Raw genomic sequence first — 15,400 nt, 5'->3', positions numbered from 1 at the left:
TAAGTAATTTTTCTCTCAAATGTATGTGAAATACGCATAAAAAATTGTATGATCAAAAATACTTAATAAAATATATGTGCATTTAAAAAGAAAATACACATTTCATAGAATTTGTACCTATCGTTTCCGTCCTACCAATTAATCTTTTATACTAGTCGCTGCAGCTCTGCGTCTTCTGATCGCCCGTAGTCGATTGTTACAATAGATTCGCAAAAATACCGAACCAAACACTAGTAATATACCAATAATACCAATAACCGTTACACGATGATGATATATCAAACAGGATAACAATATGGCCAAACCCTGAAGCAAAAAATACATTTTTATTGTATATACTATTAATAGCGATATGTGTAAAAAAAAATAACTACCTGTCGTATTGTCATCATAATGACGAATGTTACTGGCCCAAATTTAGATATCGTATAAAAGATATACAATTGACCACTTGCAGAACAAATTGATATAAGTAAACAATCCATGATGAACCTAGGATACTGTGTGATAAAACAAACTGTAAAAACTGTACGAAAAGCTGTTAAAATTTACACGATTTTCTGGAATTCAAGTCACCTTTGTCATGAAAGATAGTATGAGGGGGAAACTAGATTGCTGAAATAAAGACAGTGCAGTTAACATACAGGAAAACATATTAACAACACACATCATTTGTACACTTGTTGCACCATACTCCACGAATAATGCATTTTGCCAAGTACTTGTAAAACTATCTAACAATAAGTAGCCTCCTAAGAGAATGATACCAGATGCAGTAGTAGCTCCATCTAAAAGTATTAAAACAATGATAATGACAAATACAAAAATGATGTTACATTAACAACATATAAGTTTTTACCATTTTTATGATCGGAACTATCTAACATAAATAGCGTCATTCCAATAGAAATAAGTATTGCCGTAACATATTCATAATATTCGTACGTCGTTTGTGAAATTATTTTTCCCATTATCATTACCGGGATTATTTTCGAAGCTTTTGCCAATACCTACGATACATGTAGTTATTAAAGTAATTTTTAAATGTATGAGATTAAGAATTCAATGAAGCAATAACCACCTGTGTTGGAAAGCTGACATATTTTAAAGCTTCATACTGGCACCAACTACTCATAATATTTGATAAGGAACAAAATGCGTATTTATAGAGTGGAGCTTTATGCTGGGGTTGCCTTTGAATTAGTAAATACAATCCCGACATCAAAAATGCAAGAATTCGATTTATAAACACTAAAAATTGGGAGTCTTGAAATCGATCTTTGTTACCAGCAACATTTTCATACTCCTGAAAAACAAATTTATTCCTACCATAGACATTTCTAAATCAAAAAAGTATCAATGAAATTAATTGTGGTAGTTATCAGTGACATGTCTCAATATTTATAACTGTACTGTGTAATTTATTCTGCAATTTGTGCTTAAGTCATCTTGAAATAATATTACAGAGTTATATATTTCAAATGAAATACAACTGAAGATCTTTTCTTGTAACATTGTGGGTATTATGATTAGTACCCGTACCGTGTTTGGTGTAATGAAGGGATAAAAAACACCATCTTCAGTACTTTGTTTCACAGAAAGCCTGGATCTCCTAGAAGTAGTGACTAGATGATTCACATTGAGATTCTGAAATCTAAGTTAACAAAGTGTCCTTGTACATGGACATTTAACTACAGCAACAGGTACTTGCAAAATCAACATTAAAATTAACTATTTAACTTCTTGAATGATCAATTGGAAAGTATGCAGAATATAAGCTCTTAAATGCAGTTCATTGCAAAGCATGTTTTGTGTCTCCATAGATTGACTTATTAAGTATAATATGTATCAAACAAATTATACCTGTGTCATTATCTTCTCTTGTAAATAACCCCATGTTAAATAACTGATTTGTAATCCAAAGAAACAGTATAAAAGTAACAGGGCATCTTGTGTAAAAGTACGTTGATTAGAGGGATTAGATGTATAAGATGAAGAATCCAAAAGTCCTGTTTCACAGTGGCCAACAAAACACGAATGTACCAATCTTGGAATGCATCCCTTACCTACTCAAGAGTTTTATATTATTTTAAATAAAGATCCATAAATTCTTCCAAGCGAATGTATTTTATTTTGATGTTTATTTACCTCCCCTTTGAATATATTTTGTGAGCCGCACATATTTGTATATGAGATAACCTGGTAATAGCACGGTAGCATAACTCAATAAATTTAAACATAATCTGATGATCCAACTGTAGGAGGTAGATTTTAAATAATTTCCTCCGGTATCAACAAGAGATTTAATAATTTCACTAGCTCCAAATATAAGACTCATTGATAGCAGCAACAATATGCTATGGAAACAATGATTTAAACACATTAAAAATAAATCATTTAGAAATTTGTGGCTATTAGAATTTATAACCAAAACTTACCAAATTACAAAATCACCCACAAAATTTCGCATGATTACAATGGAATTTATATAAAACAAATGATTCCTAATGAACGGATTATCTCATAATTTTACATAAAATGATTAAATATTATATAATTACACCTAGAAATACAAAGATGTATAAATTATATTATAACGGCAATGTTTAATTGCCGCTAAACCACATTTCGACTCATATTTCACTTAGATTTTTAAACTTATTCGTACAGATCTGTTCGAGGAAAGATGTGAGATTCATTCAAAACCATCAGTGGAGAATTGGCTTCGATTAATAATTTAAAATATTCAAAAATATTCTAACAAATCATCTAAAATATAAGTCATTGCTTCATTGTGGCCACTAGTGTCAAGTTCATATCTACTCTAATAGAAACACGTGACTTTCCAATACCAAATGCTTTTTTTTTAACCACAAACTACAAAAGAAACTACAAATTCTTTTCATATTCCTTATTCTTTCCAACAAAATTTGTTCACTCTTTCGCAGTGTTAAAAGTGACAAAATGTAATAATAAAATAAAAAATAAAAAATTTGTATAAATACAAAAATTATAAGTTTGAATGTTGGTCCATAGTGCATATTATTCGTTCAACAAGAGATCATACCTGCTTTGCGCAGCTCAGGGAGGACCTCTATTCTTACTTCTAACTTTGTAGCACTTCGTGGTCATATACACGGTGGACAAAAATATATAAATGAAAGAAATACGTATTCACATCCCGACGCGTCGGAGGCCCGAGAGATACTAAATATAAGGCCGCTGTATATGCTGCGTAGTGCTACAACGCGCATGCGCAGACGAAACATGCGCAGGCAAATCCTGCGCATACGGAACCGGCGCAGACGAATCATGCGCAGGCGGAACCTGCGCAGACGAATCATGCGCAGACGAAACATGCGCGGAACGAACGTGTCAAACGACAAATACGATCTCTCGTTGATTTAAATAATGAATATGTCGTACGTCTATGATGCAAGCATTCCGTGGTTATCCTTGTACGAAAGTAACCTACCGGCGTAGAAACATTAGTTTATAATTTTTATCTTTTAATGTAAATATAGTGTAACAATTAAATTAGATCATCATGACTTTGTTAGGTAAACTTCAATTTCACAAATAATCAATCATGATCTAAAATAATTAAAAGTAATATAAGAATAGCCGGCAAGTTAAGTACACGTTAGGTTAGGAGTGTGCTTATCCCCTCTCTAAAGCATTTGCATGACACCTCCACAAAGTAATATATATATACTGTAATTCGCGCGGGAAAAGGTCAATAGACTTGTATCATATCTACTTAGTTTTTACGTATTGTATTGTTAGCCGTATTTATTGCTATATCCTTAAATTTTGTTAAAGTTATGTATTTAAAACTCTCAGAAAGTGATATTCTTGAGGACTTGATTAAATTTAAGTCCTTAATATTTTGAATATTTCAGTAATTCAATTAAAGATTCTAAATATCTATTTAATTTGTGTGTCTGGAACGTTTTAATGTACTATATTGACGCCTTCCAACAGATAAATATATCTGTTCAATAATAAGAAAAGTGAATTAATCATTATATCTCACTGTTTTATTAGCTAAATCAGTAGCCAAAATGCTAACAAATATCATCAATTCCTCTTGTAAATTGTCCAAACGACCATTTACAGTATGTATAGAGGGAAACATAGGAAGTGGTAAAACAACATTTCTAAGACATTTTAAAAAGTTTAAGAACACAACAATTTTAGAGGAACCAGTAGATCTTTGGAGAGATGCAGGTGGAACAAATCTACTGGTAAGTTCCTGTAAAATTAGATTTATCAGCATAATGTAATATTTATGTTTACAGTAACAATATAATATTAACATTAATTTGTTGAAAATGTTTAGGAATTAATGTACAGTGATCCTTCGCGTTATGCTTTTTTATTTCAATCCTATGTCCAATTAACTATGCTTCAACTGCATACATATAAAACTCCGTTACCTTATAAAGTTATGGAAAGATCTGTATATAGTGCAAGATGTTTTATAGAAAACATGAAGCGCACAAAAATATTGCGCGATGTAGAAGTAATGGTTTTGGAAGATTGGTATGACTGGTGCATTAAATGTGCTAATATAGAAACAAATTTAATAGGTAATATATATCTTTCACGAAAACGTGTAACATTTTATTTCAGATTATTAATTATTATTCTTTTGAAACAGTGTATTTAAGAACATCCCCAGAAGTTGTATATCAGAGGATGAAAGCAAGAGCAAGGAAGGAAGAAAATTGTGTATCATTAGAGTATTTGAAGCAGATTCACGATATTCACGATGAATGGCTGTATCATCGAACGTTATTCACCGTACCCGCACCGGTTTTGGTATTGGATGGAAACAAAAATCTTGACGAAATGTTAGCAGAATTTGAAAATTGTAAGAAACAGATTTTTGATACGAAAATGGACGAGAAAACTACACCGTCACCAGTATGCCCTTGACCCGAAGTTACGACAGATCCGACGAATTAATACTTAAACGACCGCTCACGAAATTTCTCGTGTTTCAATACTGAGATGCAGTCGTTTAAGTATTAAGAAATTGATTATTAATTTAGATTTGTATATTTTTATTTTGTATATATGCAATGTAATCGGTGCAGATTACACTGATTTATAATATCATTACATTTATGATAAAAAATTTGTCCATTGTAATAATGGTACACATTATTATATTAATATACTTATAATATATCGTATATGTATACATATGTAAGTATATACACCCAATAGAAAATAATTACTCCAAATTTTTTCGGGCGGAAACTAGCTGTTCCGCGCAATCGTATTCGCGACAAGTCCATAATACCTTTACTAACTTACCAATTTCTGCATCTTTCGTGTTTGCTTGTTTCCAATCAAGGAGTATTTGATATACTACCTGAAAAGAGAATTATATTATTATATGATATATAACTTTTTTTTATATAGACAACTTACTTCGCCTATCCCTCTGAATCTGTAATTCTCTTCGAATTGATCAATTTGTCCATCCGAATATAATAACTTTCTAGCAACGTCCCTCCAACCCCGTCCCATGTAAGTTTTAATGATAAATATATCCTCTAAATTAATTTCCTCTGTAGAAGCACACAAATCTTTAATATTCGCCGGCATCTGACGAACTTCAACTTTCGACCCTCTTTCTTCCGATGTTTCCGCATCTTTCGAAGAAAATTGATTAATATTGCAAATATAACTGGTCTTCGGACCAATTTTCACTCCATTCGAATTAATTATATTGTAGTTTACAACGTGTGCTCCTTGTGCTGTGAAACAGGAAATTGTGTTTAGTCCATAAATAAACCAGTTTGAATAAATTTTACTTACAATATCTGTACTGTTTCGACTTCTTTTTTGTTTTAACATTTGGTCCTTTATTTTGTTTCTCATCAGTCGCAGAATAATTTGTATCGTCGAAGTTTTGTTTAGTGGAGGAAGGATTAGCATTTGTTGGTATCGCATCGTTTAACACAGATTTCCTTCGTTCCGATGTTACATCGTTTTCCTCGAATTCTACTTCTGGAGTAATAGAAGCTAATTTTGATTTTGTTTCTACTTTCTCGTTCTCTGTATTAGAATTTAGATTGTGCGTATATCCTTCGATCCTTATGCGCGGTGGATCAGGTTTTGCATCGGTTGTTAACATACTAAATCGTCGAGACAATTGCGATAGTATCGGCATTTTCTTCAAACTCAGTATAAAAAGAAAATGTTTCCTCGTTTTTTCTCTTCCTTTTCTAAAAAATAACATTATTATATTATTCAAGATTAAACTAACATTTAAAAAAAGAGAATAAGATATAAAATATTTATTTATTATACTATGTTTCAATTCTCCGTATCGCACGGATGAAAAGATAAATGAAATAAGAGAAGATACTCATTTGCTCACCTTATCTTAATATTTACATACACCAGTCATTAACAAAAAATTTTATTTTTTTTCCGTCACTCTTGTTGATACGTCAAGTTTTTCTTGAAAATATGAGGCTATCGTAATAAATCTTGAAACGTTTGATTTTAATGAGCTTCTAATTTCTTTGTAATTACACTACTCGTTGTATCAACAACGCTTGTAATGCGAAAGTTTAAACACACAATTACACATTATCGTGTATTTTGTCATCGACAGGGTTGCAAACTAAAGATAAATAGAATAAATTTTATAGCAAATGGGAAATTCATCCATATTTATGCAGTCAGTATTCTTGATGACCTCGCGTTGATTTGGGTTTTTCACAAATGAAATCAGCTCTCCTTTGATGTGGTTAAGTAACAATTACGCAGATTATACACAGAATCTGTAAATGTTAAAAGAAAAAAGATTTATTAACAACATTGCTATCGTTAATTTAAAATATTTTGTATTCACGAATTTTTTATGATTCGACACAAAGAAATATTCCATTTTATAGATATATACAGTAACACACGTCCATACATATGAAAATTAGGCGCAACAGGTTTCAGATACTGTGCTCAATGTCAAAACTTGATTAATTAGAATATAAGATACTGTGATATTAAACATTCATATGTAGAGCATGTGTAAAGCGTATGTTATGTTTAAAATATTTCAATTTGTTTAATGTCAAAAAGATTTCGAATCGCAATACGTTGATTTCTATGTTTTTAAATTGAAATATTTCTTTTCTACCGTTTAGGTAAAAAGCTTACCTTATCTTCTAAGAAATTGTTAACTTGTTAACGCAGAATAATTGTCGCATAACATTGTTTAGTGTCCGTTCAATTATTCCGACCTTAACCTTTTAATTGACGAGCTCCATACTAACGCGCGTTCTTTAAGACAACTGAGCCGTCGATTCGTGATGTGCAATGCATTTTGTGCAATCTGAGACACCGCAAATCAAATACATTGCACGATTTTACAGATAAACTACTTAATTTGATCGTTCTATGAAATTATGTATCATCCAAATATTTTAAAGAATTATACACTATCACAGTGTACTCTGGAAAAATTAAACATAATTAAAGATAAATTAAAAGAAGATACATTGAATAGCGATCCTTTGTGGGAAACTGTAATAGGAAAGGTTTGTATTATTACTATTATTAATTAGACTAACTCAGAAAATTTAAAATATTTGATAACTTATTATTGAAAAGAAAGGGGAAGAAAAAGAAGAAAATGAAGAAGAGGAAGATACATCTCAAGAAACAAGTACAGATAAAGAAGAAATTGTAAATGAAAGCAATGTAGATAATAATAGCATTTTGTCTAAGACAATTGATCAATTCCCATCTACTCAGTTTTATTTTACACAAGTTGATATAAATCTTGAGAAAGAAGCTAAGGAAGAATCTATACAACAAAAATATGATATCACAGAATGTCTGTTGGAAGGATTAGAGCAACCTAATGGAAAATTAGATTTAAGTCAATTAGAAAATTTAACAGACAAGGAATTATTAGAAGCGGTCTGTGATTTAGAAAAGAAACTAAGTACATTAGGGACATACAATCTGTACTGTTCTCTGAATAATGTAACTTTGGAACAACAAATCAAATATGGAACAGTTTTTCATAGCCATTTGTTATTACCAAAGGTAATTTATTTTCTCATAAAATATTCATGCAACAAATAGTATTAACATTTTTTAAATCCTGTTGCAGATAATTGCCTTAGAAGAGCCTTCAAGATTGCTAATATCTGTTATCAGTGAGTATGTTAAAAAGTATCCAAATGATGTTAAAGAGTTGATTTTTATTCCTCTGTTAAATGTTGACTTAAAAGATATAACAATTGTCAATGCTATCATAAATGCCTTTGAACCAGAAAGAAATATTACTCTCCTTATGTAAGTATTATAATTGATTGATCACATTTTAACTAATCTATACTATCATGAACAATTTATACTATTTTTTGCAGGGAATATCTGTCACATGTGAAAGAACTTAAATTATGGCATCTTTCTATATTACATAATCTAATATCAACCAAAACAGACACCACCACAAATGACAAACTTATTCAATTATTATCAAAAAGAGCATTTGATTTTGCGCGAAACAAAGATTTTGGAAAGCTTATATTATCATTTGTAAAAATGAACGTACATTTTTCAGAGCAACAAAAGCAGTTGTTAAGGGAAATGGCCAATATCAACCAGACATTATTTAAAAAACCTATACAAAATATGTTAAATGCTACATAGGATATACTAATGTAATGCAAACATTTCACATATTATTTATGTTTTATAAAATTATTTCTTTTCTTCAAATTGAACACTGTAATACCGATTCATCCTGTCTACGCATGTGTGCAACACATGCATGTATATCTATATGTATACCAATGCATACGCTTTAGGTAAACATGACAGAGGAACTATCGGGTGTAACGATAGTGATATTTATCGCAGCTGGAGTATTAACAATATTATTATTGTTCATTTTTGCAAAACGACAAATTATGAGATTTGCATTGCGATCACGTCGCGGTCCTCATATTCCGATCGGACATGATGCGCTTAAGGTACGAATGTTTCTAAAGGTTAAGTTGCAACCGCTTATCTTTTATCTAATTTGAAAATTGACTAATCTTTTAAAATAATGTACTATCTATATATATTGGAGCGTTCAATGCATGTTGATTTTATATGTATATGTATGTATGTTCACATTTACATTGATACTTAGTCCCTCAAGAAGGAAATCGAGAGAAGAATAGAAGTAATCCCAAGAATTCAGTACGATCCGCCACTTATCAGCGATCCTCGATTTATCGTAACTCCCCGAGGACAAGTTCCACCCCATTATTATAGACTGAAAGCTGTAGATGATGTTAAAATTTTAGGTAATTATAAACTTGTTACATTAAACTTGAAATTTCAAATGTAATTTGATTTTTAATGTATCCCTTTGCAGAAGCTGAAATTACTAAATATGATAGTTGTTTGAAAAGACATCCATCTGAAAATCTGAGAGCATATTTACTTGCTACATTAGCCACTCCATTGAATGGAACTGGACAACGATTGATCCATCAGTTCTGTGATTTGTATGAACATGCACGTCATGATCCAACAGAATTTGGAGATGAAGAGTACCAAGTATATACACGTTTGTTTCTCAAGTTAATGGACGCGTAAGTTTGAACTCTGAAACTACCATCTGTTTAAAATTAAAGCAACAAGTAAAAATTTCATCTTATCCGTTTGTTTAGAGCTCGTTTATTAAAATCCTATCCAAGTAGTAGGAAATCTAGTCCGAGTCGTACGCCTATAAAAAAGAACGTTGATACGAAACGGAACGTGTTGGAACCGAGAATGAAATTACCGGAGGATCAAATATTAACTGGCTCGCGACCGAATACATTAACGGTCATGGCTCTAGATAATAGCGAAACATCTGTTTAGCATTATGAAAATCGTCACATACATCACATGTGACGAAATGTTCATTCATTATTGCTAAACGTCGGGTTACGTGAAACTGCAAGTAAGTGAAATTATATTATACATTAGTATATGTAGCATGTATTACACATGAAACAATTATGATTTCTTGTATTATAATTTCAGTTATTACGAGCAGACAATTTATTATAAAAATTGTTTGCTTCTAAAATGTACAACTTACAATCAGACGTTGATGTCAGTCTTAATAGATAAATATTTAGTCCATACCTCTTTATAATACGCGTTGTGTTTTAAACATATTAACGATCGATGAAACGTGAACTTACATGTACTAGAGATAGGGCTAGTTCTCATATGATTCAACCATTCCATAATCTAAGAGGTACGATAAAAAATTTGTTAACTGTTGTGTGATTCTTTTTGAACAAAAGGTCGTTCAACTAATTACAGTATTTTATTAATAAAAGTAACTGTAAATACCTGTGGAATTGCATGCCTCCAATCCTGTCTGTTTAAAAGAACCATCAGAGCTTCAGGAAATAATTGTACTCGATCATCTCGCGATGAAATCAATAAATCTTGTTTCATTAACATATCATTTATACCGGACAAGCTAACGATGGAAACAAATAAAACATCGCAATAAAATTGTACTTTATCACAATGATTTTGAGACTCCATCAAAAGTCCTTGCATCTGAGTTGTGAAGTCTATCACCCAATTTATACTGGACTTATCAAATCGCATTTGAGCCTGCACTTTTTGCATAATCTCGAGAAAATAAGTTTGTACGCTTTAATAAAAGATGTAAAAAATAAATTTTCATTTGTATTATTTGAAAGACGAATTATAACTATCAATTTTACCTAGTCAACGATGCAACGTCGTCGATGATCTCGTTTAACCAAGTTAAAGGAGAGTCGGAAACCTTCTTCAAAGCTAATTGAGCCCTGATTGCAATGGCATTTCTTAATTTACAAGGTGTTACTTCCCACCACACTTTAGGGGACGTCATTCGTTCCAGATGCGTTATCGACAATTCTAAAGCTGCTGTAAAATAATACTCAAAACGATTGCAGGTCAAATCTATTTTGTCTAAAAGCTTTTCCAGTGTAGTAGACAGTAATGTAGAATTGGCATCGTATGTTTCCTGATTTTTCAATGCCTGCGCGTATGAAGACATGATGCATTGAAACGACTCTATCGATTCTTTGCTCTCAATATTCATCTTTTCAATTACATACTCCAATGTGACTTCCAAGAATGGTTTAAGGAAATTTGGTTGTACAGCTTGGCATAAATCATGGAGGTGCGTATACAGTATAGCGTACTCGTTGCTTTTACAAGCTAAGTTCGCCTCATCCACAGACTTGTAAATTAACAGATAATTTTCTATAAAGGATTTGGCAGACAGAGATGTCGTTGCGTGACGACACGCGATCGAGAGAACGTATTTCTTGGTTTCGAGCGATATATCAATGATATCGTTAAGAAAACTCCAATTAATATTGGGCAATGGTTTCGGATATTTGTAGGCAAATATTCGCAAACATTCAATAATTATACGATGATTACTGGAATCGGATTTGTCGCACCGTCTCAAATATTCACCGACGCCTCTTATTACACTTTTCTCTGGCAAATATTTGAAGTTATTTGGATCACCTTTAGGCCAGACGTAGATTCCAGATCGAAAACCATTCACTTCTTCGGTTATTAAAGAAACTAAAAGATTTCCAGCTGATGTCAATGCCATTTTATTTACCCTTTGAAGCATCTGAATCCAACAAGTGGCAGGTATGTACGGAAGTACATCCTCCGGCTTCCTGGCTGCATCAATTGGCGTTTTCGCGTATGCAGCTGGTAATACAAGATCTTTCCTAAATTCTGCTGGCAATGCTTTTAAGGGAATCTGTTCCAGCCGATAGGAAGCTAGCGCTTTAAATGCAGCCTCGATGACTTTGATGTCGTTGTGCAATGTGTATTGCCACAGTTTTGATACAACGTTGTTGATCAATGCATCGTATTCTTCGGCGTGTTGAGACGATGGATACGATGTGATATCGCCAAACATTTCGCACAAGCTTTCTAAAACAATAGGACGTTTCTCTTTCTCCATTTTAGGAGCCAGCACTTTCCAAGTCGAACAGATATCTGTTATCGATCCTTTGCAAAGAGCGGATATACATTTGAGCGCGAGTGCACTCGCAGTTCCTCCGTTCATGTTCGTAGAACGATTCAATATTTGCGATATCAACGGTACCAGTTTCTCGCCGTGTTCGGGATAATTTTCACATACATACTTCATAGCTCTTGTGCAAGTTGCATCCGAGCACCAGGTCGGATCGCTTTTTATCATTCGAATTATCGCGGTAGACACAAATCTGTGACATCTTGGTTCTTTCCTAAGTGTTCTTAGGTACAATTCAATAGTAAAATATTTCAATTGTTTGCCACCGTTTAACAGCGTATCCAATGTGTGAGTAATGATCGGAATGTTTCCTTTGGTAATAACGAGTTCTGGCACAGCGAGTAATAAATATTTCGATTCTAAACTACTTCTAGACTTTGTTAATTTATGCAGTATCAATGACAATACATGCGATCCAAAATCTTTTTTGTCTTTTGCGACATCAATGAGTACGTTACAACAGAACTCGGTCACCTGAGGCTCGTGTGTTTGCAAAAGAAGACCAGATATCAATAATTTACATTTATCTTTCAAGTCGAACGGTACATTTAACATACTCTTCAACCACGATATAACATCGTTTACTTTCCAGACACTTAAACAACGTATAATTTCGGTATAAAATTGAATATGCGAGTCGGAGTAAGTAAATATAGTAAATATTCTGCTTGAAAATATCGTGCCGTTGTTTTCCGTAGGTTTTGCTTTGGCGAACATTGTTTGTATTAAATCTCTTGCCACGTCCAAAGCGTCCGAACATAGCACGGATGGATATGCCATCCATTTTAAAATAGATGCTAGCAAAACGTTTAAGAAGATATCACTACAGCACAGTTTACTCGTTATAAGTACACCTGTAACATAACGAACAACATATAAAATGGATAGAAATGCGAAATGCTTGCTAGATTAAAAATACCTACACATTTGCATAGCATTGTACAAGTAGATAGCTGGGCACGAAACAATTATTTCCGCCATCAATACTAACGCAAGATCTCCTATACGGTTGTCACAGTAATTTATGATACTAGACATAGCATCGAAATTTGGTTTCGGGTCGGATCCTTGTTTTAGCAGTTGTATGATCATAGATGCCATCATTGGCAACAAAGCTGTGCAATATTCTTTATTCTTCTCTAGTAAAGCTTTCTCTGAAAGTTCTAAGAATCTGTAGTTTGCATTTATACAGGAGTAAGTTTCAGCTGTGCACAGCCACAGTAAAATTTCAGTCTGCAAATGTATACTATGTTTCGATTTGATTAAAAGCTGCCATGCTTGTTGCATACAGCAGTCCACAGAATCCACAGAGGGATTACATAAAATATACAAGAATACGGGACGTAACATTTCTATACAGCTTTCTTTAACTCTGAAACATTTAAATTCAATCTATGTATCCATATCTTTGCAGAAATATATATATGTATACCGACATACATACCGAGGATCCGGATGATTCATAATGAACATCATTTGATTTAATACAGTTTGCCAGCTCCGTTTATCCCGAGTTAAAATCATTATAAACGGATGCTGTGGTACATGCAGAGTAAATGGGTACATGATTTTATTTTCTTTATCATACTTGAGATCCAGTATTAATAAGCGACTTAGGGCCGTGGCAGCAACCGTATAATTTCTGAAATGCATGATACATGTATGTTATTACAAAAATAGAATTAGAGTAAGTTAAATTTATATACAAACCGTATGGAGGAAAGACTCGACGTGAAGGTAGATAGTGCTTCGCTAATATCCCATAATCCATTTTCTACTAGAGCGATTAAGCCTTGACAAGCGGATATACTAAGTACGGTATCTCCGCTATCTCGCTTGGTTAACAGTAATTTAAATTCAGCTGTCTATTAAAATTGGTACGATTAACAGAACGTAGATGATCGTATGGTAATCGAAGAAGCGAAATTTACATTACCTTTGAAACATGATCCGTCTGTTGATCGTTCTTTTTTTTCTTAATGGAATCGAAAAGCTTCGATATTGCCTGTAAGAAAATGTGTAAAAAATAACAATAATAAATTGTAGATTTTTACAAAATGCTGAGCAACTCACGTGCGATATCAAAACAGGATTCCCTGAGTCTAACTTGTAATCTACCTCGTCCATTTTACAGGGGGAAACAGTTGTTTTTATTCGAGACTCTTATGCGTTTTTAATGTTTTCTTTTTCAAACGAGGTGCACGAGTAAATTCATGTTTCATTACGTACAGAATCTTCACTACTACTTAATGTCAGACGAATACAGGTATTTAGGTTATGAAGCATAACCTATAAACCGTAGTATTCCTATAAAATATAACCTCAGTCGATGTGACACTATATTTTACGAATCTATTATACATCTATTGACGCTAGAAGACTTAAAATTAATTAGAATGCGTTTATAAAATGAACAAATAGTGTTAGAAAAATAAAAACATGTATACGATATATCATTGTGCACCTAGCGCACCTCTTTCGTGTTTACACGTGTCGATTATCGATCCTAACAGAGGTTCTCAATCGATAATGTTGTAAAATACAATTTTCAAATTTGTTTCGAGTAACAAATAAAATTAACATCTGTACAATTACAATATAAATGTAGTAGTAGTATGTAGGATATTGTTAGACAGTTTAATACAAAAATGAAAAAAATAAGTAACAAGATTTTTAAAAAATTCCCTGTAACAAGTTGAAAAACGCGAATCTCATCAGAGGATTACAATAACGTTCGAATATACCGTATAATCAGATTTTCTCAGTATATTTATTCGTATGGACAAGTTGGAGCATAGTGCACAATATATTTAATATATAGTAGTCTGAGGAAGGGATCGGAGTACATTCTGGAGTTTGAACACAATATCTTACAATTTAACGACAAGATGCCTGCATTTTTGTATTTGCTTCTGTACGTAATGTTACTCGTATATCCATATATTCGAAGTGTATAATATATAAAGCGCAACGACTCACTATTTTTATCATTCTAAAAAAAAAGAAAGGAGACGAGAATACGGGTCCTTGTTTATTACGTTACGTTACGTTATAGTTCAGTCCGTTTGATGATGTTGTTTAATTTACTCGTTCGAGGATTCTTTTCAATGGATTATGCAACATCGTGGCAAATACGCAGTACTCGCTAGAATATAATCGTTAGTAGGAGGTTGTCTCCGATTGCTACTAATTAGATTCGTTTTTTTTTTCTTTTCTCGTTTACGCTAATAGGGAGTCGAAGAACCTCGTAAGAAGTATAACAACGATTGGACGAGTGAAGAGAAGCCGTTGAAACGAAAAACAGGGATCAAA

At 32.6% G+C, this 15,400-nt stretch overlaps 6 protein-coding genes across 10 annotated transcripts; 3 read left to right on the top strand and 3 right to left on the bottom strand.

Annotated features, from left to right (window-relative positions):
- Positions 1-4: 4 nt before the first annotated feature.
- Positions 5-3,211, bottom strand: LOC114878760 (adenosine 3'-phospho 5'-phosphosulfate transporter 1). Of its 3 annotated transcripts, none has more exons than XM_029192908.2 (9): positions 3,068-3,211; positions 2,439-2,563; positions 2,149-2,357; positions 1,864-2,066; positions 1,082-1,306; positions 860-1,010; positions 577-788; positions 375-500; positions 5-306 (listed from the first exon to the last, which is right to left on the bottom strand). In XM_029192908.2, exons 2-9 carry the CDS (start codon positions 2,468-2,470, stop codon positions 139-141), a joined length of 1,326 nt encoding a protein of 441 aa, XP_029048741.1. In that variant the 5' UTR covers positions 2,471-2,563; positions 3,068-3,211; the 3' UTR covers positions 5-138. The 3 variants fall into 3 exon arrangements, with proteins under 3 accessions (XP_029048741.1, XP_029048740.1, XP_029048739.1); XM_029192907.2 differs by lacking the exon at positions 3,068-3,211 and adding an exon at positions 2,669-2,997; XM_029192906.2 differs by lacking the exon at positions 3,068-3,211 and having other exon boundaries at positions 2,439-2,997.
- A 196-nt stretch (positions 3,212-3,407) lies between these two features.
- On the top strand, positions 3,408-4,948 carry LOC114878736 (deoxynucleoside kinase). Its single transcript, XM_029192862.2, has 4 exons — positions 3,408-3,560; positions 4,048-4,247; positions 4,343-4,592; positions 4,664-4,948. Exons 1-4 carry the CDS (start codon positions 3,548-3,550, stop codon positions 4,939-4,941), a joined length of 741 nt encoding a protein of 246 aa, XP_029048695.1. The 5' UTR covers positions 3,408-3,547; the 3' UTR covers positions 4,942-4,948.
- Positions 4,949-5,052: 104 nt separating this feature from the next.
- On the bottom strand, positions 5,053-9,495 carry LOC114878735 (protein immune deficiency). 2 transcript variants are annotated; one of them, XM_029192860.2, is made up of 6 exons: positions 9,164-9,495; positions 7,183-7,478; positions 6,398-6,806; positions 5,833-6,242; positions 5,443-5,771; positions 5,053-5,383 (listed from the first exon to the last, which is right to left on the bottom strand). In XM_029192860.2, the coding sequence occupies exons 4-6, from the start codon at positions 6,185-6,187 to the stop codon at positions 5,243-5,245; spliced, it is 825 nt and encodes a 274-aa protein (XP_029048693.1). In that variant the 5' UTR covers positions 6,188-6,242; positions 6,398-6,806; positions 7,183-7,478; positions 9,164-9,495; the 3' UTR covers positions 5,053-5,242. The 2 variants fall into 2 exon arrangements, with proteins under 2 accessions (XP_029048693.1, XP_046145036.1); XM_046289080.1 differs by having other exon boundaries at positions 7,183-7,357.
- On the top strand, positions 6,813-8,757 carry LOC114878734. Of its 2 annotated transcripts, none has more exons than XM_046289079.1 (5): positions 6,813-7,060; positions 7,398-7,562; positions 7,636-8,076; positions 8,144-8,328; positions 8,403-8,757. In XM_046289079.1, exons 2-5 carry the CDS (start codon positions 7,431-7,433, stop codon positions 8,686-8,688), a joined length of 1,044 nt encoding a protein of 347 aa, XP_046145035.1. In that variant the 5' UTR covers positions 6,813-7,060; positions 7,398-7,430; the 3' UTR covers positions 8,689-8,757. The 2 variants fall into 2 exon arrangements, with proteins under 2 accessions (XP_046145035.1, XP_029048692.2); XM_029192859.2 differs by having other exon boundaries at positions 6,813-7,169.
- LOC114878737 (protein C1orf43 homolog) lies at positions 8,853-10,152 on the top strand. Its single transcript, XM_029192863.2, has 5 exons — positions 8,853-9,011; positions 9,176-9,332; positions 9,404-9,623; positions 9,702-9,976; positions 10,060-10,152. Exons 1-4 carry the CDS (start codon positions 8,853-8,855, stop codon positions 9,892-9,894), a joined length of 729 nt encoding a protein of 242 aa, XP_029048696.1. The 3' UTR covers positions 9,895-9,976; positions 10,060-10,152.
- LOC114878728 (focadhesin) lies at positions 10,054-14,751 on the bottom strand. Its single transcript, XM_029192845.2, has 8 exons — positions 14,162-14,751; positions 14,025-14,093; positions 13,799-13,953; positions 13,533-13,730; positions 13,012-13,460; positions 10,764-12,942; positions 10,378-10,690; positions 10,054-10,272 (listed from the first exon to the last, which is right to left on the bottom strand). Exons 1-8 carry the CDS (start codon positions 14,213-14,215, stop codon positions 10,120-10,122), a joined length of 3,570 nt encoding a protein of 1,189 aa, XP_029048678.2. The 5' UTR covers positions 14,216-14,751; the 3' UTR covers positions 10,054-10,119.
- Between the last annotated feature and the right edge of the window lie 649 nt (positions 14,752-15,400).

Source organism: Osmia bicornis, chromosome 15, assembly GCF_907164935.1.
Source record: "Osmia bicornis bicornis chromosome 15, iOsmBic2.1, whole genome shotgun sequence".
In the NCBI taxonomy this organism is placed as follows: domain Eukaryota; kingdom Metazoa; phylum Arthropoda; class Insecta; order Hymenoptera; family Megachilidae; genus Osmia; species Osmia bicornis.
This window is presented reverse-complemented; position numbering and strand designations above follow the sequence as displayed.